Below are 23,694 nucleotides of genomic sequence, written 5' to 3' on the forward strand. Positions count from 1 at the left end.
AAATGCGTGTGCTTAAATTCTATTGGAATTCAGATCCACCATTCCACTGTCAAAGAAATAAATGTAAAACCAGAAAAGCCTTTGTTACCTTCAAACCTATAGATCTAGTTTTCAGCAGTAACATTCACTAGTTGTTCCTACTGTCTCTCTAGGAGCAGTGAGCACTGAGCACCTGAAGTAGGGGAAAAGGCCTGAGTGCCACACTGTTACAGGCAAACCACAAAAACGATTTAAACTGAAGCCTCACCTTGCTTTAGGAGGGAAAAAAAAAGCAAAAGGGACAAAGGAACCCCAAAGATGCATTTTGGTTTGAGATTAGAAATGGTGACATCTTCATAATACATCAGAATTTAAAAGGCCACTTTCAGAAATGTTAAACCAGCTTTTAAAGCACACGTGTTCTATCTCTAGCTCTTATTTCTAAAATAAATATTCTACAACCCCCATCCCAAACTAACCCTTTGCTTCCTAAAAGCTAATTGTCTCCAGCTGTCAGTCATTGTGGAGAGTGCTGTGCAGTCCATCAAGGACTATATTCCAGGTGTCAGCACTCTGAGATGTCAGAGGGGATTGGCAAGGAGAAGTCTGGTTGTACAGTTTTCCAAATTTTGATGTTTTCCTTTGCTAACCAGCCATTTTACATTGCCCAGCTACACTCAATCCTGATTATTCAAGATAGCCCATTTTCTCCCACTGCAGGATAGTTTTCTATGAGCAAAAGCACTGCTGAGTGCAAGTTTCAACACAATGGCAAATTCCCCTCTTAGATTTGTTGATTAGTTGAGGCAATGGCTGAATCTTGCAGGCACAGAAAGTGGAAGCCTGAGAACATCCTGGGTGCATGCCATGGCAACGCTCCCTACCGACAGGAGAAGAGAGACCCAAATCTCCCTCCTTGCATGTTACAGAGAAAGCAGCAGCAGCGAAAGGGGTGGTTTGAAGCATGCACATCCTCATTGAGAAACAGAGCCAAAAACCGGTGTGGAACAGGTTTGTGAGAGCCAGACAACTCTAGGTGGTGATTCCCATCAACCTCCCATTCACTGAAGCCACAGCACCTACCTCCTACTGATCAGCTCATCGTCTGAGTCAGCATCGTTTGCCCCCACTTGATTTCCATCGTAAGTGTCATCGTACTCATCCTCATAGTCCTCCTTGTAGAGCTGAGCTTCTCCTTGCTGCACAGGAATCTCCTCCACAATCACACTGTACTGGCTGTAGCGCTCCTTCTGCTCAGCAACCAGGCGTTTGTCATTCAGCAAACTCCTGGTCGTGTCCTTCTCCCTCCTGCACTCCACGGCATGGAAATGGAGAGGCAGACACAGAAAAGCAGTGTAAAGATCTTCTCTATATGTCACTTTTTTTCCTGTTAGTAAGTGGAAGCTGAAGCAACAGAAGTCTCATCTCAAACTCCACAAGCACTACTTAAGCCTACCTGTTTTCCCTCTGATTTGTAACAGGGCTGTTTGGCTACTAGAAATGGCCACTCCTGGCTTGGAACAAAGTCATTTTTAAACAGAAGCTCAGCAAGATTACACAGCAGATAAGAACAGGAATTGGAGACCACCACTGTCATTTGAGACAGAAAGGAAGCTTTTACAGGAGGCCAAATGCAATTATACCCAAGCTGAAATTTGGCCAAGATCCAAATAACACAAGAAGTCCCATGAATCTTGAATGGCAAACTGTTAGGGCTAAGACTCCAGTCTACGAGACGGCTCTGCAAGGCCCAGAGTGCCCTCTAACACCATGCTGCAGTATCGTCTCACTGCGGTAGCACGCACAGCTGCAAATCATGGACCAGGGCTGCATTAGAGTAACTGCTGCACGGACATGCATGTGCTTATAGTCAAGGACCTCAGCTTACAAATGTGAGATGCAAAATACGAACGTAGATGGGGAGAGCCAAAAAATTACTGACGCAGCAAGTAAGGATTAGAATAAGCACAACGAAGAATGAAATGAACAAAACAGAGTACACTAGTGATTCTGATCCAAGCTATCTCAGAGCACTGCACGTACAATTTTTTAAAAAATTTAGGAGGCAAGTAAATTACAGTCATTTTAAAGAAGTGAAGACCAAGAAATAGAATTTTGACAGAGGTATTAAAAAGCAGCCACTGAGATGCTGTGTCTCGAGCTGCACAAGCGTAAACTGTTTGAAGTCCCATTTTTCAGACCAGCCAAGTATATGCTTACAGCAAACCAGCAAGGGATTCCACTGTCAAGTATTCACAGGACAACTTGCAGCCCTCAAAGTCTAGGAGGAACATGCATCAGTGATCTATTTGGCATCTGGATATTATCAGAGAAAGAACCCGTCCAAGGCAGACTGTCAGTGACTCAAGAATGGATAGACTTATGTGACATACTAGCAAGCAGTGGGGAAGTGATCTAAGCAGCCTGATTTTCATTAAGAATCTCAAAACAAAGTAACATTACAGATAGATGTGGTTCCCCCCTCTAACGTGACTCACTCTGTTACAAGCCTGCATTTAGCTGCAAAACGCCCTACAAAGCGTGTGGTTAGTTCGCACATACCTACGCTGGGATAACATCTTCTGTTGGTATTCAGCATGAGACTGAACTAAGTATTTGATAATTGTTTCCTGTTGAGCTGGTCTGATGACTGCAGAAGAGCTGCAATGAAGTGTTTCAGGCACCAATTCCAGGAAAAACAGTGGGATAACTCCTCTAGTCCCATGGTGTTCAGGACATGCTCTGACTTCAAGAGACAGATTCAGCCAGCAATTATGGCTGGACAGGCAGAGACAGGTGAGATCACTTTTCAGGATCAGCAAAGAATCATGTATATGCTAGTATGTTCACTTCCTCATGCTTGTTTCCTCTCCTCATCCTGGTGCGGCTTTCTCCTTCGCATTAACAGTCCCTGCCCCAAACTGCTTACGCTTACCCGCATAGCAGCTAGCGCCATGGGACCCAACCTGATCTGGCTCTTGAAGCACTATTGCGACATCATGGTTAAGCAGCAACAACACTCTAAACACAAGCAGAATTTGGTGAGCAGAAGATTTTAAAAAGGAAAAAAAAAAAGAAAAAAGATAAAAAAAGATATATTGATACAATTCGAATCCAAAGCAGATCTCAAACTAGGCTAGGAGAACCCTGTTACCCAGACGCTTGGGCAAAAGCATCAGGTTTCTTGTTTGTGGAACAAGGACTACTGAGGAAGTTGCACTTTTAGTGCTGAAAGGACACACTCTTCATATTTATGGAGTTCTGAACATTAAAACCTAGAGAGCAAGGTACTATAGCTTATCCTCTGATTTAGTTAGATATGGTCAACTCTGGGCATAGGGTGTACATTGCTGATCCCAGCTAGTTGCCTCCAGGTTTTAAAAACCACTCAAAACATAAATAACGCATCTGGAGTCCTGCAGAGAGAGTGTTTTCAGTGTAAGAAGAACTGTTTTGAAATGAAGACATAGCCTGAGGGAGGCCAAGAGACACCAGGACAGCAGCAGTAAGAGGATAATCCCAAGAGGTCAGTAACAATACAGCAGAAGAGATGATAGCTTTCTCAAGGAGTGATGTTACCACTGGAGAGAAGACACAACCTCCCTGGCAGCAGCTGGAGGGCAATGCCATGGGAGCAGGGTCCCACAACCCAGCTCAGAGATGACTTACAACTTTCAAAGCTCTGTAAGTGATCTGTAGAGGGAGCTCCCAGCAGGGTTATTCCATACGCTGGATGCACCGTGCTGAACTCAGAGAGTGCTCTCTGGCCTTGTCCGGCCGCTGCAGCGGCCACCCACATGTGCAAGACTTTAGGGAGGTGGGAGGTAACCGAGCGTGCCGGTGCACAGGGCTCCTGCTGACAAGGTGCCTGCCTGCACTCTGAGCAAGGCAACACAATGAGGAGAAAAGAGAGAGATTCTGCCTGTGAATTCTTAGCTATGGACGCTTCAAAAGTCATTGTCTTGGCCAGAGAGAAAAGAAATTATTTTCTTGCCTAGCTGAGCCAATATAAGCACTATAGCACTGCTGCTGAAAACTTGTTCAACTGGACTTTGGGACAAAAGTGTTTTTCTCCTGAGAGTTTGATGCAGCTTTGCAACCAAAACCTTAACCGGCAGCTCCCAGGGTCATGTCGCTCAATCTCCAGCCAGACTTTTATTTATGTTCTGTGTAAATACATAAGAACATAAAGATCAGACTTGGCTGGTTAGAGAAAGTGTATAAAAAGAATCTGAAACAAATCAACCATATTATAGAGATACAGTTGACATCAATGGGAGCCAGCAGGACAATGCCCTAACCTAAATTTGCATGGAGCGTGGCACAGCGCAACATGCCAAACTAGGCAGAAAGCAAAGGAAATGCCCTTCTGCAAGAAGCTTACAGCAGCAGGAACAACAAAAGTACTCTAAGCCACTGAGTGTTACCAGATTTTGAAGTAGATGGATACTGAAGCTTCACTTGGATCTAAACCAAATCATTATTTATTCTCAGTTCTGAGTCACAATCCCAGGCTCATAGAGATGGTTGCTTTTCAAGGTTTGTTGTTCAGTACAAGTTTAACATTAAGACCAAGAAGAAAGAGCCCGACATTATAAATGAGCTTGGCAGAGCAAACTCTAGCAGCATACAGAGGAAAGCCAATTAGGAAAAACACTAACCGAAACCAACCCCCTAATAATATTTCATTTTACTTTCCCAGAGAAACAGAAGAAACAGGTGGGAAACATTTTTTATAAGCCTTACCCCCTGCCAACAAATTCCTGCAGGAGGTTTGTTCGAGAAATAAATTTGCAGGTTCACAGATATTTATTCCTCCTGACAGACAGGGTTAATTAAGGGTGCACAATACTCACCGCTTGCCTTTTTGTATCCGAGAAACATCCACTGAATCCCTACTGAAAACATCAAACTCATCATTCTGGAAAACATTATAGCGAGAAGTGACTAGAGGAGTAGGGTCTGGCTTCAACTGTCTGTTAAAAAAAAAAAAAAAGAGTAAAACCAGAGGTGAACTGAGGAAGATCAAGTCCTCTCCTTCCTAAGACCTTGGTTTATTCTTTGTCAGTCTCAAAGTCATCCACAGCATGCCAAGATTGTCTTCGTGGTGCTGGCTGACTGGGTCACAGATTGCTATTCCTTCATTTCACAGCTGCACTACAGTACATGCACAACCACCACATAGCATTGGTCTAAGATAAAAGGCACAGTTTTCAAAGCTTGTCTTTGTTGGGAAACTAAAGCAACTTACAGAAAGCAAAAAGAAAATTCTTCTGTTCATTTAAGAATAAGTAAAACTGTACAGGAGCATGGAATATCCAACAGACTGCCTGGTCTCAAAACAGTGACTCAGTAAAGCCAAACACTAAGTATGATGAATTACATGCTGGAAAAAATTCCAATAATTTTCCGCTCTCGATTTCAGGATATTTATCTCCCTTTGATTCCTTCTTAATTCTTTCTCAGGGTTCCAGGTTTATGTTTGTTCAACTTGTAAGTCAAAAGACCATTATTTTCACATTCATTTTGTTGGTGCTTGAAACTCAGCTGGGCATCTGCTGTGCTCACTTCTAAAATCAGCAGTGATCAAAATTCTACATTTGCTATTGAACCGACAGTTTTGTTTCAAGATGCAAAAGGCAGAAAAAAAAAAATCCAGCCTTATATTCTGTAACTGCTGTCCTCGCAGAAAAAAACCCAACCCTTCCAAAAGCCCACCCCACATCATTTGTGCCAAAGTCATCAGATCTGACTGTGAGAGCATGAAGATTGTTGCAAAACTAAGATTTTTTTACATCATTTTTCTGATAAAGATGCTTTCCTTTTTTAATGCAACAACGAGACAGTCTGCCCACTCCTGCATGAAATGTGAACAAACAGCACATTCACATCCTGACACTCAGTCAGAAACTGCTGTTGCAGCACAAACACATGCTAGCAGCTGCAGACAAATAAAACAACTCAATTCCACTGCCAGCTATAAACCCTACATCCCATGTACAACCCAGAGAAGCAAGCAAAAGCCTGGCAAGTTTGTCAAAGGGTAGATAAAAATGGATCTAAATTGCCATTTCCAATCTCTCTCTGGTTTATCTTCAATCACAAAACGGTAGCCTTTCAAATACCATATTTGACCCTGCAGGTTGAATTTCAGCTGAATTAGTTCCTCTGAAGATGCCCTTTCCTGCAGGACAGCTGGGATTTTAACACCTATGATCCCATCCTCTCCAGCAAAATAACTTTTGAAGGCAACACATTCTATTGCTCAGTCCAGGCTAGGCCCATGTCCCCATGATGGAATTTTAATGGTTCTTATTTGAGTGTTTAATGTACAAGTATTTTTGTCCCTCCATCACAAAACACGACCCAGCATCTGCTCTACTAAAATGCTGAGCAGTGAACATTCCAGTCCTCTGCAGGGAGACAACAAGGGCAGAAAGCTAGTCGCAGATGGCAACGAGAAGCTCTCACTGCAGCGATCTACCCCAAGAAAATGCACATGCAACTTCTTAGAACTCTACAAGTGGCTAACCTTCAATAAGAATGATGTTAAATGGTAACGCACAAATGAAAAAACAAAAGGCATCAAAGCCTTGCCAGAAGTTGTCCCACACCTTTGCATTGCTCGGTCCAGCTTATCCAAGTATGGCACCAGTTTATCTTCTAGAATGTTGTTGATCACTTGCTCCGCATTGTAACTGTACTCTTCCAGGCAGGCCAGGATGAAGCCCTCACCAAGGTCTGGCAGCAGGTCTTTCACTTGAGAGATCAGAGAGTCCAGCTCCACCCCTGACACCTTGACAATGGGCGCAGCAGCTGCACCGGCACACTACATATACCAAACAGAATCGGTGGCATTACTGGAAAGAGATAACAGCTGAGGGATGGCAGGTATGCGCATTAAGAAAAGGAAAGGAGCAGTCTGGGTTATCAGAATTTAAACACAAAGAAGTCAAAGTCCGAAGTCAAAAGAAGAGAAATCAGCCAAGTTGTTTATACTACACAAGCTCTATGACACAGACTTGGGCATACAACTACTTCTGCCTGTCCCTGAGTCAGCAAGGATACTCTGGAGAATGCCTCCCTCAATAACATACGAACTGCGCATTTAAAAAATATGCACGTGAACTACAGCGATGAAGCACAGTATTTAAATAAACCCTAGCAACAGGAAACCCACACCAAAGGGAGTTAGAAGCAATTTGCTCAAAGATAAAGCCGGGATTCAGGTATAGCTTTGTTTCTCATTTCATAAAGCACATGGGGCTGCACTGAAATCTTACAAAGGTAAGAAATGAGACTAAATCTCATGTAATCCCCAAAACCGAGCAAACCAATCCTCTCTTCACAGACGAATGAAGTAAGGACAGAAAGAGCAGAACCCAGTCCTATCCACACAGCTCTACTCACCTCATCCTCTGATGCATATGTCGCCCCGAGCTCTTCCATGTCCTCAGCAGTGCTCTCCACTATTGCTGACGCTCCATTAGACGCTGCTGGTGGTGTTGGATCTTTAACACCTTGTGCTTTTTTCCTGTCTATCCCTTCCCACGCGCTTTCCACTGCTTGGAGGATATAGGCTGTCCTGGTCTCATCTCTAAGAGGACAGCATTAAGGACATTTCTAGATGCACATATTTAGACCTCACCTTGAAGCAACTATGCAATTTTCAGTGACTCCCAAGCCTGTGCCTACACTAACATTCCCCCCTTTCTTTTTTTAAGAGAAAACTTTCCATCACTGTCAGTCATGCAGCTTAACCAGAGGCAGCAACACTGGAAATGCCACTGGCATGAAGGAATCCAAGAGCAGCCAGGTCTGCAAAACCCCAAGGTGACAAAGGATACAGTGTGGAGGATGCTTGCTGAAGCAGACTGACATCATCCTCAACAGGAAACAGCTCATCATAGTCACAGAGAAATCTGAAAATGCAGAAGCAAGTTTAATCAGTTGAACTCAAGAATAAATTACCAGCAGACTGTCACACGCTACCAGCCCTGCTATGCCACTTTGACTTCCTCACTGCTCAGGCAGAACACGTACAACCTCTCACCCAACACTGAATTCCAGCACGGGTTGCCATGTCTGATTTTGCCCCCATTATACTGCAGCAGCACTTTCCCCCAAGCCATTAGAGCCAGCTGCAACACCCTTCATGATGCTGAGACCTGTAACCCAGTGCCGCATTACAGAGAAAATATGGTTTGAACATGATCAGAATGACAGCATCTGTCAGGAAGACAAGATCGAATTCCCAGTTCTGCCACTTATTCACTTCACATCTTCAGCATTAGCACGTAATATCTTGCTGGTGTGGTCACCCCAGTTGAAAAGCACAGATCAGTAATAATAGCCTAACTTGCCAAGGTAGCTAATGGCTAAATTGCTATCCTCCACTTTGAAAGCCTGGATTAAAGAGAGTGAAGAATAACATTCTCCAGCGTCACGCAACATCCTCCTCACCTTTACAATAAAGTCTGTACTGCAGTCTGAAATCCTCTCACAGCAGTTCTCCCAACTAGTTAGAATGATTACTAACTCCCAAATGTATCGTAATGCCTCATAATAATGTCTCAGGCAATTCTGTTGTAAAGAATGGAAGAAGGCGGCAAGCTGACCATCCCCTTGGGCCTCTTTCGACAAGACTCACCTCCTTTCCTGAAGCACAGAAGTGAATATCTGTAGAAATTCCTCAATAAAAGGCTGAATGTTCTCACAGCTGCAGAAAACAATGGCACAACAGAGTGAAAAACTCAGTGGTAAGCTTACCGCATTGCACAACCTCCACATTCTGCCTCACTAGCCAAACTAGTCACATTCATACATCAAGGGAAAATTCCATTTGAAAATAGATTTCCGTCCACTTTTTGGCCTTCACAGGAGCAAAGGGTCAAATGGAAACAAGTTTCTTCTGCGGCTTCAGCAAACATTTCAGCCAGCTAGATCTAAATCTGTATCACAGCTAGTATTACAGGACTTCCGACGAACTTTGCAAATCATAGTTTGATACCTCAGACTTGCAATAAGCAGAAAAGGGTGTGTAGCGCTTTTGTAATTGCACTCTTATTATATGTCTTGGGATTATACTAGTGAACCTCCCAGAAAATATGTGCTCACCTATGTAAGAACACATGCCAAGCAAACTCCTATTGCAACCTTTCTGTTATAACACCTAAACCTCCCATTGCCATTGATGCATCAAGCCTCACAGGAAGACAGAATGCCCTCTGCAGTACATCAGTGTAAAGAAAAAGGTATTTCCCTAGAAGCTGGACATAGTGTTTTCACAGTAGCCTCAGCTCTCATCAAACTGGCAATGAGCGTCTGGAGCTGTCCTTTACTACCTTTGAAGTATATATAGTCCTTAACACTGTGGAATCTGAACACATTACACTCTTTGCTTCTTTAATACTTTCAATATTCTGGTGGGTACAGAAAGGCAGTACTCAGGTAAGCAAGGGTAAGGCAAGGCTACTATTGCTCCTTTAAGGTTTGGATTTATAACACAGACAGATTGGGTGATTTAGTCCTGGTCACAGAGGAAGTCAAGGAAGCAAATCCAGGTCTCTCATAAGGAATTCCACCAACAGACCCTCCTGATCTTCTTGGACAACTCTCCTGTTATCAAACCAGGGAACATATTCAACCAGAACAGGAGCCACAGGGACCAGCAATCTACGAAACCTGTAATGAGTACAGGCAAAGAGAGACCAGCCCAAGACAGCACTGGCCTTCTAATCAAGATCCAGGTTCTCGGCTCTGTCCCCAATACGCAGCATGATTTTGGGTCACATTTCACTTCTCTTCATTTCTCTATACTTGCCTTCATTTTCAGATTACTCACAGAGCTATCAGTTAACAATTTTCACAATAGGAGCAGGGGTAGAACTAGGTAAAGGCACCAGTATCTAGATTTAAAATGACTGTTTTCAGTGATCTATAACACTGCATCACTTTTACTGTGGTGTCTCAGTCAAGGTGTCTACACACAGCATTAGAATTTGCAACTTAGCCATAAACTGAGGTTAGAAAGCTTGTTGGACCACAGCCTTATCCCACTTTAGTGGGGTCAACACACAGCTCACCATGCCAATTCTGGATCATATAGCTTCATCTGTGACATTCCTTCTATGCAGGACAATAGACTTCTGATCTTAGCCAAAGTCTTTGGCTACAACCCCAACACAAATAGCAGTATCTGTTCATTTCCTCCAGTATATCTGAAAACGAGGAAACAATCTCTCCTACAACGGCAATCAAATAACTGGCTAGTACCACAGAGCCCAAGTGCCAATACCTGCTTTCTAAGATGGGCTGCAGGCAGACTTGGTTTATTAGGATGTGAAAAGCTTCTATCATCTTCTTCCTGGAATGTGAAATTCTCCTCCACAGATCAGCAAAAACACTTCAGAGAGAGTAAAAGAACACACTGTTGGTGTCAGCACAAGAAATCTTAATCTTTAACACACCTTTACTCCAGACTTGTCCCTCCAGAGGAGGAATTTCATTAGCAGAATCACTTCTTTGCTGCCAGAGATTAGAGCTATTTCATACTCATTAAGGAAAAATCCATGCTCTATACAAAGTTGGTCTCAATCACCAATTGTCCTGACAGCTAGACATGATATCTCAACTGTACCAGCATAGTCTGCGCCTTAAAATGAGACCAATCTATACACAGAGACATCATTCATGTTTTCACACTTTGTTACAATTTGAATGCATCTCTCATCAAGTTTCTTCTTAGACAGCAGTGAAAGAAATCATTAGTCACCCCACTGCCCAGGAAAATTTGGAATTAGAGAAGCCATCTCTTCAGAGTTCTTTGAAGCAGCATAAAAAAAACATAGAAAGACTCCGCAGAGGAGGGTAAAGGAGCATGAAGTGAATTTTTAACTAAGCCCTGGGAGACTTTTATTGAAAAGAAAATGCAAGGCTTTGCAGACATTTTCACCTGTTATCCTCATAATGCCTCTTCTTAATTGCAGATTCCAGCTCAGGAATTGCCAATTCATAAAACGAAGCTAATCTGTAGAAAGGGGCAACAAAACAGTAACTGTCAACTGAGGTTTCAAAAATCATTTGCTAAAAGACAAATCAAATGGTTAATTTCATTACATTCTCCTCACAAGCAGTACTCATTAGTATTACCCCATTTCGTTATTTGTTCCCTGAAACACAAACAAGCAAATATGTGACAGACAAAGAGCAGCACTCTAAGGAAACCATCAAGGTGTCTTTGAAGACAGGCAAAGAAATGCATTTGAAAAGCATCATGCTCCTGAACAAAAGAACAATCTGCTCAACCGAGAAACATCCCAAACACAAATTTGCAGTCTGCAGAGAACTGATATTCTTGAGTCCATCCCAAAACACCCCCTCCCACTCCAATATCCTTATGGCCCTATCTTGCTGTATGCTAAGAACTGGATATGAAACAGGATATGATTTCCAATAAAGTCTTACTGGTCTTGCTATTTAGCTCTGCTCTAGGTGGGCATTTAGATGAAGGTATCCAATATGCAGAAAGCCTAAGAAGATGTTTCAATAGGATGGGGCACGGAGGAAACAAAGTTAGTTTGGTCCAGTTTCACATTTTACGTGCCAGGCAGCCCACACAGACCCTTTCCTTCAGGGACAGAGCACCAAGAGATGCGGAGAAACGCCCTCACAGAATAACAGCCAGTACTGCTTCCTGAGTAGCTAGATGTTACAAATAATCATTTACAGCACTTTGCACAAAAGCCAAACTGAACTGATGAGCAGAGGCTCCGTTAGGAACATTATGTCCATGTCTCATATTAAGAGCCAAACATGTTAAATGAGTATCCTTGAGGCAAATGTAGCAGAAGCTGGTTGATACTTTTAGTCAGGGAGAGAAATTAGCAAGTGCCAACAGATTGATTCAGACTCATAGAGGTTCCAAAAAGATGACACGTAAATCAGTTTTCCCTCCCCACACTCCAAAGACCCAGTCATTAGTCCATATTGAGAAGTAACGAAAATGTTGCTGTTGTCCCACTGCACAGAGATCAAGACTATTTTAGCACATCTCTGACATCAACAGTAGAATTAAAAGCAAAAGGCTTTCCTCCTCTGAGTAACCAAGCATGTAAGCTGCTTGCCAATCCAAACAGCCACCAGCAGTCCACCCATCTGCTCTTCTTTCAATAACCAACTCGACGACAACATCCAAAGAGGACAGAAACCTACACACCCCAGAGCAGCATTACTCAACCTGTGGTCCATAAACCACTGGCAGCTGTAAGATTTCAAGTCTGCAACATGATTGGAAACAAAAGCAAAACACAAATGTGTGTTCATTCACACTAACAAGCAAACAAAACAGGGGAAATAAGGACAATAAATTAACACTTCACTTGGTCCTAAACAAAGGCTGTTACAGCAAGACTCTACAAGATGATCTGGGGGCTTAAAACACCTGGAGCAAGCCAGGTAAGTGCCGCTCAAGGACTTGTGCAGCCTCTGTGGGAACACACTCTGCCGTCTGGTCCTTGAGACCATCCTGACTCATCACCACTGTGATCCAGAATTGGACAGGGAATTAGCTGTCAGCCCAGCTGTGGCAGTGCTGGCTTGTCATCCTCTCCCAGGCACTCAGCTTTTGCCAAACCTCAATAATACTCTCTAACATAAAACTTAGGCAGAACATCAAACAAAAACGTTTATTTTCAGACCTTGATGGACCATCACTCTGAAATACTTTCTACTTCCCTATGGGTCCTACAGCAGGAAGCTCTTTTGGTCCACACTGTTCTGCTCGTCCTTCTCTATCCTTTCGAAAGCACACTGAGTACTGTTGAGCTGGGTTTTGAAATTGTCATGGTTGCCTGGTTCTAGGATCACTCACAGATAATGATGAAGGTGAACATGTAACAGACAAACTCTAGACGTCCCTATATTCATTTATTTATTATTCTGTATTCTTGTCAGTGTGAACCTAGCAGTCTCTAGTTGCATTAAATCTGTCTACGCTTTTAACAACAAAGGGAATGGGACAGGACACAGCAGCACATTCTATTTTTACTTTGCCAAGACAAGCTCTGTCTGCAGTCCAAGATGTACCTGTAACAAAACTCATGTTTTTGGAAGGTCTGGCAAGCCAATGGGAAGACATCAAGAAACGCCCAGAGTGTCGTGCAAGTGTCGCATAAGTACAGCACAATATCCTTCAGCTCCTGAGAGAGAAAAAGCAATTACTGAGAGAAAAGCCAGACAAGTTTTCCTAGGAACACAGCATAACTCACTTACACGGACACATGATGTTCAGACCAAGCCTTTTTCCTGACTGCACAAAGAGAGTCTGCTATCAGTCATAAACACATTACATGTTACTGGGTCTAGAGGCAGAGACAACGTCTCTACTAAAACTTATATCCTTTAAAGATCTATAATGCAATCCCAACTGCTCACTCTCATTAAAGATTCCGTGAAATTACGAGAATCCTCATCATATTGTGTTTTGGACAGTGGCTTTGTTCTCAATATATCCTCCACATATAGTATTCTCCCCCTTCTAGCTGCAAGCACTGCACAGCAGTAATACAGGAATTAAAGGCATGATTTCAGTGGTCCGTTTCAGTGCAAGATGCATTTGCAGGGTAGCTGTACCAACTCCCACACACAAACTGTGTGACTAAGATTTTGTAGAAGACCATGCTCACTGACATGGGGCCTGTCTTTGTACAGCACCCAGCACAAAAAAACCCTCCTAATTAACGAGAGTTAAAGTGCACTGTTGTTAAACTAACTTTTTTGAAGAAAAAAAAATCAACTCTGATCACTGTCAGGGTTATGTGGAGACTTCTGTCAGATACTCTTATATTATTCTAACTTTTCTGAAGAAAAAAAAAAATCAACTCTGATCACTGTCAGGGTTATGTGGAGACTTCTGTCAGATACTCTTATATTATTTATAAGGTGGTTAAGTGGAAAAGATGCCAGGTTTAAAAAGATGCCATGATACAATGGATATGGTTGAAACGCACACGAGCAAAGCAACCAACTCACGGTGGAAAGGCTTTATCACCAAGTCATATGACAAACAGTGAAACAATGACATGGAACCATGTGCTGTATGAGCCACCAGTATTTGGGAACAGAATGACCCTCTGTGGTCTTACTGCTCCATGGACTGTTCAGTCTGCAGGACTACAAACAGTAAAGTGCAAGGAGCAACAGTTCTACCTGGAGAGGCATGTTCCCTGGGGTCACATTTACTTTTTCTTCCAATTTCTGGGGCTCAGCAGAGGCTCCTTCACACCGCAAACCACACTTATGCAAAATATTGTTGAATACCTAAATCAAGAGAACAGAACAGTGTTAAAACATACAGAAGAAAGCAGTGGGACATGCTTTATCTTGTTAACTATCACTGCTATGATCGTGTATGCAATATGGGACTATTTCCATACAGCACGGAGCTGTGCAAGATGAAAGCTGCAACAGACTCTTGCAGCCTACAGCAGGAAGGGCCATACTGCACTTCTGAAACTCCATGCAACTTGCAAGTAATTTAAGTGCAGCTGCGTATGGTGGTGGTGCTGAGACAGGGATTGCAGCTAATCTAAATCCTTAGCTATGTGAGAAAAAAATCAGCCAGGAAGGCCAACACTGGAAGGCCACCTGGGATCCCTATTTGCAAGGGAGTAGTGGGACAACTGGGAAGTTAACACCACCTCCTGCTTATGAGCTAGTCCCAAAGCCTTCCTGCCCTATCCCCTGAGGTTAGCGGGACAGATTTTGTGGCTCTTCTTTATAAACAAAGAATCTAGGGAGAAGCGGATAGAATTAGGTTCCGGATTGTTAACAACCTTTGGTGTAGGACCAACTTAAAAGCAACTCCTCTACATTTGCACCTTGAGAGATTTGTGAAACTCTCCTTCCACAGATATGTGAATGGGTGGCTAAAGGTACTGAAGTTGTGTACTTGGGGTTAATACTACTATTCTACAGGGCATGTAAGCTCCTAAACCTGCACACTATCAACTCCTTTCAGTGACAGCGTAAGCAAATAAATAGTTTTATGGATCAGTAACGACACATCTTTATTTGAGATGTACATCCATACACTTGAGATACACTGGTATCGCCCTGCAATGGTTACCAAAACACACAGTAAAGAAACCAGTGTTCTGCAAAGAAACTGCTCCGACACAGTACATCATGAAAAGCAAATGGAATCTCTGCTGTCCTCCCCAGCAGTTCATTTGAAGGTTTGATCTTGCATCCTAGAATAATTTTTTAAACATGGTATCACCTCTGAGATTTACCTCTAACAGTTTCTTAACACACGGAAAAAAAGAATGCGAGCTTTCAAAAAGTCAAGTGACATTATAGGTGAATTGGGGTAAACTGTATCTTGGGTTTGTTTATTTTTGTGCATAGGCAACCTTTTTGAGGACATAAGCATGACATTTTCAGGGTACAAAGATGTCAAGGCACCTTGATTTCCCCCTCAGGTTAAATGTGAATCCTACCTACCGAGTCCGGGGAATATAAAAGCTGCTTATAAAAATGAAAGCTTAGACATGGAGAGGTGCTAAACACCTTTTGTATGGCAACAATGCATTCCTTCCAACAGACTTTCATTTACTCCTGAGAACCTGCAGTGTTAACGCTAACCCATTCTACTATGTCAAGCCTTAGCTACCTCTCACAGTCTCTATTTGTTCTTTTAAGTTTCAATGCTTCCCCTGCTTGGCAGGGGGGGATACAAAGAATACTTTTTGAACTGCCTACAAAAGTTGCTTGAGATTAGCTGCAGAGAAGGCTAGAAGCTGAAGGAAGGTAATCGGAAACAGTCATCAAGTAATAGTTTTAGATAAAGGTTCAAAACCTACCTGACACACATTAGCATAAACTAGAGAAAGTAAGCAATAGCAAATACATTCTGCCTGCCTATGACCACATTTGCTCCCTTCCACCGTCTAAGCTATGCCACATTTCCAGATGAAATCCGAGCCCTGGGCCAAGCAGGAAAGCAGTACCTGGAGGACAGTGGGCAGAGTTTCGTCTAGGTCACTGAAGTAGTTTGGTTGCTGAGTGAAGATATTTTCTGAGAAGAGAGGGGGAAGGAGACCATTTCCCATTAGTTCAGACATTCATGCCAACAAGCAAATTTGCACCAGATGATGCACCTGTATTATTACTGACGCACACACACACCCCTCCAGATACAGCTAATAACCATTTAGGACAGGGGCACAGGCTCACTTCTCAACTCTTGCACAGGGCCTTCTCATATAAAGCCGGCCCATCAACTCTTCAGTGCAACTGGAGAACTGGTAATGAGAATATGCTCATCAGAGCAGAGCAAACGAGATATTAGATGATTCATGCCCCAGAGGTTGAATCAATGAATACTGCAAATACTACCGCTAAACAATCCTAGTTCTTTTATTTGACAACCGGAGTTGACTCTTAATTACTGATAACAGTTCAGCATACACTGGAAAACGTTCTGCAGAATATTTCTGAAAGGTAATGAGGCTTCAGTAATACCTGCTATTATATTACTAGGACTTCATTATCTTTACAAAATACTCCACTGAGTAATGGCAAACCATAAATCCACCAAGTAAGCACAGAGGCTGCCTATTTTCCTGTGAATTACTGTTCAGACGATGAAAATTAACAGAGTTCTCCAGCAAGGACAAAGCACGGGTAAGAGTTATGAGACAGGTTTCAGAAAAATTTATACCCTGAGAAGAACCTAAAGTTTATCAAGTTATGAATTACACACCAGCATTGCTCATGCCATTACTGTCATAACATAATGCAAATAATCAGGTGAGCAAATCATTGGTCACTTGCGTGCAGCATTACTGCGTTGCACTCCAGAGCATATGTATAATTCAAATAAAGTTTCATACACTTAGGTCTTCTTTGGAATATTTTAAGACCCAGATAATCTAAGCTTCACATCTGAAAGAGAACTATGTATCTTGTCATGCCTTCTTTCCACCTCTGAGGCTTGACAGATTAATTTAGCTTGGAAGTTACTGAAAAGGGATAAAGGGATTAAAAAATGCAAAGATTTATCTAAGCTTTTCTGGTCTAGAAATTTGGCTGCATCACACAATCTCTAACCCTTCTCCTATTAGTCAGCTTGGAAATGAGACAAAAATAACTACCAAAGAAAGAAAAAAGTTTCATTACATGAACTGCAGACAAAGTGGGTTAGAATTTCAGAAGAAGAGCTCACTTAATCCAAGGTTAGGTGCTCACGTGGATGTTAAAGATCACAAGGGGTTCCCTTGTGAAGACAGCACAGGATAAATGCAGAAGCTAAGCCAATATGCCCTGTCTTCATTACACAGGTTCTAGCATCCGAGGCTGAGACATTACTTAATATGCACTTGCCACTAAGGCTGTCTGTACAGATACAGAGAAATCTAGGGATAAGCACAGCTTGAGCAATGCTCTGAAGTGCTTTGTGGTTTGAAGGCACTATATAAATCAATGTCTGCATTGAAATTTCAAGTTCTCCCACTTCATAGACCAGCAATTACTTCACGTTGCACGTTTCACTTGGCTCCCAACTCTGGGAACAAAAGCACTCATATAAGTAGTTGGACTGTACCCCACCTTCTAACCCTCCTCCCTCCCTGCCCAGGAGTTGAGTTGTTTCCCCCTTCCCATCTCTACCAGGATTTTACAGAGCCCTCATGGTCTTCTTACAGTGGCTGAGGACACATTTAATTGGCACCGGAAACAACTGCTGAGGCATAACTGAGCCTTGGTTCATGCCTAATGCCATGAGCCCAGCTCAGGACAGCTAAGCAGCAGGACACAATGCTTTCCTTGACATAAATGAAGTTCACAAGAAAAAAGTAATCTGATCTAGAAATTGATCTAGAAGTTATAGATTCTAGTTGCTACTGAACAATTCTTTTCCAGAGCAGTAACATTAGTATAAAACCCCACTCGTCACTTGCCATTATACGAGTAAGCAAAAGCCTAAATGGAACAAGTTGTTCCTTGGCTTTAACTAACCAATCATCTTCTGGAGCAGGAGACCATTTCCTTTCCCAAAAAGCACACAGAGATCCAGAATCTTAGGGATGTCGAACAGGAAGTTATTGTAAATAATTTCTCCAAAGACAGAGGGAGTGATAAAATGATCCTACAAAGAAAAAAAAAAAAGTAATTTAAAAGATAATCCATATCTTACTCTGCAAGAATTCCAGCATTATAATACAACTGTAAAAACATCTCTCAAAGGTGTATTAAGGATTTTGTTTCATAGAAGGCAACAACTCTGCTTACACCAGCTTCTGCAGAGCCCTCCATCCCCACATTCCCACCTGCTTGTCACTGCCACTACACCACCATGAAATGAACCAATCAACCTAAAAGTTAAAAGAAAAAGCTACCTACAGCTCGTTCAGTTCCCACACCTGGCTCACGATATGGCCAAATAAACAGCTGAGCTGACACAAGAATGGCTCAGCTCAGGAGTAGGAATGAGTAACCAGGCACAGGAACAACTTAACCGGCACTGACACTGAAAAAATACACAAGATCACAGCCTGAGGTTAGTGGTACCCCGGAAGAATAGAATGAAGGCACCAAAGACGACTGCATCAGTAGGAAGAAAACCCAGGAACTGCAGCTCTACTCTGCAGTAGTAGTCTACTCTGACTGCTGGAACACTGTGTCAAAAACACGACTCATAACATTGAAGGGATTTCTTCTAAAATCGTAGATGACACAAAGTCCGTTGTCTTTGAGACTGAGAAACAAGCAAGCTAAAACGCGATTTTGGATTTTCAGAAGACAAATTTGCCTATGACAGCAAACGTTTTCGATCACAGTGAAAGGTAGTACGCGTGTTTTCCCTGCTAAAGCAGAGGGACAGGGCTTTATGCTGGCTAGGTTCAGTTTCTAGAACTCCTGTGACTGCCTGCATGACAACAGACTATTCATTCTCTTCAAATTACTCAACTACAAAATGGTTTCAAATGCTTGTCTGCCCCATTGGCGTGGTAAGATTTAATCAGATCCTGGAATGAAAGACACCATAGAGGTGTCGGGTACTTTTGTTGAAGTGGTGCCAGCTGCAGGCTCCAGCATTCCTTCTACCTGTTCCCACCCCAGTCCTCCAACTCCCACTCCGAGAACTTTCCTCAAAATGTCCTGAATGTCACCCTTGTGATAATCAAGAGAATCAGTATATCACTAAATAACACATCATGAACCAATGAGGATATGAAGGGAGTAATTGCTAAAACTCATCCTGCCCAAAGGCCTTGTGAAAATTCTACAGCTGCTCGTGGGAGTTGCACTCACACAATTAAGGTTGAGAATGTCTTTCAATTATGATGCCAAGAAAACAGTAATTTAGAGCAATTTCATTGTGTATTCAAAACTTGGGGAAAGTTCAAGGAGAGACAAGTATTAGCACAGATTGCATGGCACAGAGGAAGTGGCACTGAGGGAACGAACGCTCAGCTACTGGTGGTCTGTTCCATGCAGCTGTACGAAGGCCAGCTTGCTCTTTTTTCCCTTACAGCGATGTATCATACCACCACACGCAGCTAACCTGCTATTACCTACTTGATTGTCTGGATTTCCTTCCTAAGAAATCATTGCATAGTTCAGATACTTCAGCTCTGAGTCGTTATCATCTCCATACGGAGAAACAGACTGATAAAAATAGCCAGGAAGAGGAACGCAGTTGGACATGCAAGTAAGAAACATGTTTAATTTCTCTAAGTGTCTTTTTCCCTAAGCTATACAGCCCGGAGCACCTGCAAGGCAAAGAAATATTTACCTTGGACTCCTTGTGAGTGGACATTCTGAGGAAAGTCAGGAAGACACTCCGATGAAGACATTTCTGCATGTCATTCACCTCTGAATGGCAATCCAACAACGCATCGAACTTGCGAGGGGCGTAGTGCAGGTAGGAATCCAGACATTTCTGAAGCGTCTCATCAAATATTACCTTGTACAATGAGAGACAAGAAAATGGAAAGAAGGGAATGTCACACATTCATAGGTTGCAATCATGGGCAGCCCAGTTAAATTTAAAAGCAAGCTAAAACATTCAAGAGTGCTGAAAGGATTCACATGCATCAAATACAAGCAAACTCTTAAAATCCACAGCAAAAAATCCATAGGGAAATACTACTTTCTTTGCACTCTAAGGTGCAGTAATTAAAATGCTTGACAAATGACATAATAAGCATATACAAGTCTTTATGAAAACGATTTAAAGTTCGTGGCTTTTACAAGCACTTAGATTGTTCTTGCTTTTTCTCCAGTGTCCACAAAACAATTATTACCTGGCACCAAAATTTGTCATGAGGCAAAGCCAGAAGCCAGTTCAGGTCATCTGCAATGAATTTTGCTCGCTCCAAGAATTCTTCCACTAAAGCAGGGTCTCTGACAACAGGTGGCGGTCTGTATAGCACAAAAGACCGATCTGCTTTTATTTCTGGATGCTGCAGAAAGCCAAAACACTGTATTAAAAACACAGACCAAGTGACAGGAATACCCAGTCACCATTTGCACTGCTCACTGAACTTGAGGAAACCAACACAAAATTACACTTTAATGTAATGTGACATGCAGTTCCTTGGTAACTTCCCATTTTCTAATCTTTCAAGGCAGCAGATCAGTGGGTTTGTATCCTTATTTATCAGCAATATTTTCAGACCTTCGTAATTTGGTAGATGTTGCTCCTTGCATTCCATTAACCAAAAGCCTTGCAAAGCAATCCTCCCACACCTTCAAAACAAACAGCAACAGCTTAATGTCATGCCTTTGAAATGTGGCCTGCACTCTCTCTTTTTCCTCCAAACTGGTTCTTGTTCAGCATTCCATGAAGTCAAACCAACATGACCACCAAACACAGAGAAGAAACATCTCACCACCCTTCCCAAGGGTTACTGAACAAGCTTTGCCCAAATACTCCCATCCTAGAATGAGGATCACGTTGAGTAGCGAGCAGCAGCTTTGAGCTCTGCCTCAACCCACACGTATGCCCAGGGTAAACCTCCTCACAAGCAAGCAGCATTAACGACAGGTCCCACTTCTGCAATGTGCCCAGAAGGCTCTCTCCACGCCTTCTTATTTCTGGGAGAAAAGAGTAACTGTGGATTTAATTTTCTGATTTCACCAAGCTGAAGCCACAGGGCAGGAGGTCATGGGATGCAGTAAGTGGATGGACTTATGCCAGTGCTATAGCTCAGAGCTAAACTTCATGCAGAGTTTGCAAAAGCTCTCAAAACATTCTCTCTACTGCACCTAAGTTTACATTGCTGATCAGGCTGTTCCTCAAAAGAATAAGGAGTTCTGGGAGAACAGTTTACTATAGATGTTGAACACAGTAAGTTTTCATTTACCCATCACTGAAATAAAATTCTCAACTATCCGAATGCAGTAAAACATGAAGAAAACAATTCCTTTAACGTGGAAGCTGACCAAATTCCATCATATCCTGGACAAGAGCTAGTTTTGCCCAGGCCCGAATATATGACAATTATTTGTTAAAGGTCTCGTTTGGCTTTCAGGAAAAACACAGCTCACCAGTGCCGGCAGAGTTCTCAGCTTCCCTGTCTTGGGATCCCTTTCTGTCAGCTGGAGTTCATCCAGTGGCAGTGCTGGCATTGTGATGACTTGTTCCTGTCTTCAGCAAACAGAAAAACAAAAGCAGCACAGGATGCGTTTTACAAGGTCAACTAAAAGCATAACAAAAGAGGCTACAGCCGTACTGTAGCACACATACACACAGTGGCTGGAAATATATTTATGCAAAACAATTTATACACCACCCAAATGCCAAACCTTGAGGGAACATCCAAGAGCCAGCTGCACATGCCTCAGAAGAAACCTGTAACGTGGTGCTACGCTTTCATCCTTGTTCCTTACCGAGAGGCCATAGACATCTTCCAGGACAAAACCAAGCATTTTGGGACATTGTTTAATATGGGAGCTTGACATTTAAATCTGGTTCCTGGAGAGTTGGGCTGAACTCTGCTTTTGCAGCCTCTTTTAATGCTTGCAGTCTATCTCCTGACATTACAAACTGCAGAAGCAATCAAAAGATATCTTGCCCACATACTATTAAAAGAATATTTTTGGTGCTTACATGGCAGAATCACTCAGCACTCATCCAGATAAGGCACACAGGGTGAGCCTACAAAACACAGCCTTCCTTTCCCCTGCCAATTTCCCACGTGCTCACAAAACCATATTTTACTCTACAACAGCATTCTTAAGCTCAGAAATATTTCAGTTAACTTTCTGAAGTTAACTGTAAGTCAAACCTTAGAGTAATTCAAAAGAAATTATGTGCACTGTTCAAAAAGTTCAGATATTAACAAAAAATGAAAATTGCAGGTTAACAGAGTTTTTTGTTTCTTGGGGTTTTATTGTATTATGATTTCTGTGAAATGGGCCTAAAAGGTTATGTTCTTGTTAAGATCTAAGACCACAAGTCTCCTTATATGCATATTTAATTGCATTCCCATTGCTTGGGCAGAATAACAATTAAAACAGGACTAGTGTCCCTACAGCTGAACAATACTGATTCAGGAGCAGGATCACAGTTTAGACAGCAAGTGAAAGAGTAACATTTTTGGTTCCAGAGAATTTGTCACCTATGGAGTTAGGCAAAAATTGCGTCATCTAACATTTTAGAGTTTGATTTTCCACAAAAAAAATTACAGTAGAACAATGCCAATATATTGGACAGCTTAGAAAACTTAAAATAATTATGTCTTTCCAAGGGAGTTTAAAGATTAGAATATTGACAAGAGCGTTTTCAATTTTTTTTACGATAAACAATTTATTTTAAAACCACACTTTTCAGAGGAATAAGCGAAGGGTTCTTCAGTTCTCATCATATATTTAGTTTGGCTCTTAGAGTTTCTAGAGTCATTCTGAAAACTGCACATAGAAGCGTGTGTTTGCAACAAGGAAAAAATGTCAAGTGTCTCATTTCAAGCCTGCCAAGCATCAAACTCTCCAGTCCAAATCAAAAACATCTTGGAAGAGACAGGTCCCCTGACAGAAAGCTTATTCATCTAGAAAAGAGAATAAACCTGAGTATGGAATATCGTCAACACAGAGAATCATCCCTGATCACTGTCATATGCTTTTCCCTACCCTACAAGACACGATTAATTTGTCATACCCTGTGATTTCAGGCACGCGGCATAAAAACCAAACAGCCCTGACAAAGAACACAACAAACCAGGCTGTTGTTCTCACAGCATCAGAAGGGTTCTCCGCCCTGTGCGTCCCACTGCCCACCGAGGTGCACAGACACGGGGACACACAGGGTGAGGTGCTGGGGCCCAGGCACCCACCACAGCACCGCTGTGGGAGGATGGGTGCCAGGCTCCAGCTTCACCAACAGCACGCCAAACAGCCCTGACAAAGAACACAACAAACCAGGCTGTTGTTCTCACAGCATCAGAAGGGTTCTCCGCCCTGTGCGTCCCACTGCCCACCGAGGTGCACAGACACGGGGACACACAGGGTGAGGTGCTGGGGCCCAGGCACCCACCACAGCACCGCTGTGGGAGGATGGGTGCCAGGCTCCAGCTTCACCAACAGCACCAGCGCACACTGGATGTGCTGCTAAAAGCCCAGGCAGCCCTCCTCCCTTTGTCACCAGTCCCGGCTGTCCCCCTCCGACTGCACCTCAGGGACCCCGGCAGGCCAACACCAGGCACCCCCCCC

At 42.7% G+C, this 23,694-nt stretch overlaps 1 protein-coding gene across 1 annotated transcript; it reads right to left on the minus strand.

Annotated features, from left to right (window-relative positions):
• Positions 1 to 1,062: 1,062 nt before the first annotated feature.
• ASCC2 (activating signal cointegrator 1 complex subunit 2) lies at positions 1,063 to 21,627 on the minus strand (the record flags this gene model as incomplete). The annotated part of the gene is made up of 15 exons (XM_009584041.1): positions 21,535 to 21,627; positions 20,289 to 20,447; positions 19,778 to 19,948; positions 17,998 to 18,127; positions 15,990 to 16,057; positions 14,188 to 14,298; positions 13,066 to 13,178; positions 10,934 to 11,008; positions 10,277 to 10,384; positions 8,630 to 8,698; positions 7,827 to 7,901; positions 7,390 to 7,576; positions 6,594 to 6,808; positions 4,836 to 4,955; positions 1,063 to 1,287 (listed from the first exon to the last, which is right to left on the minus strand). Coding segments are annotated over exons 1-15 (1,907 nt in total), but the record flags the coding sequence as incomplete, so codon positions are not given.
• Between the last annotated feature and the right edge of the window lie 2,067 nt (positions 21,628 to 23,694).

The sequence above is a fragment of the Fulmarus glacialis genome, unplaced genomic scaffold, assembly GCF_000690835.1.
Source record: "Fulmarus glacialis isolate BGI_N327 unplaced genomic scaffold, ASM69083v1 scaffold5198, whole genome shotgun sequence".
Classification (NCBI taxonomy): Eukaryota; Metazoa; Chordata; class Aves; order Procellariiformes; family Procellariidae; genus Fulmarus; species Fulmarus glacialis.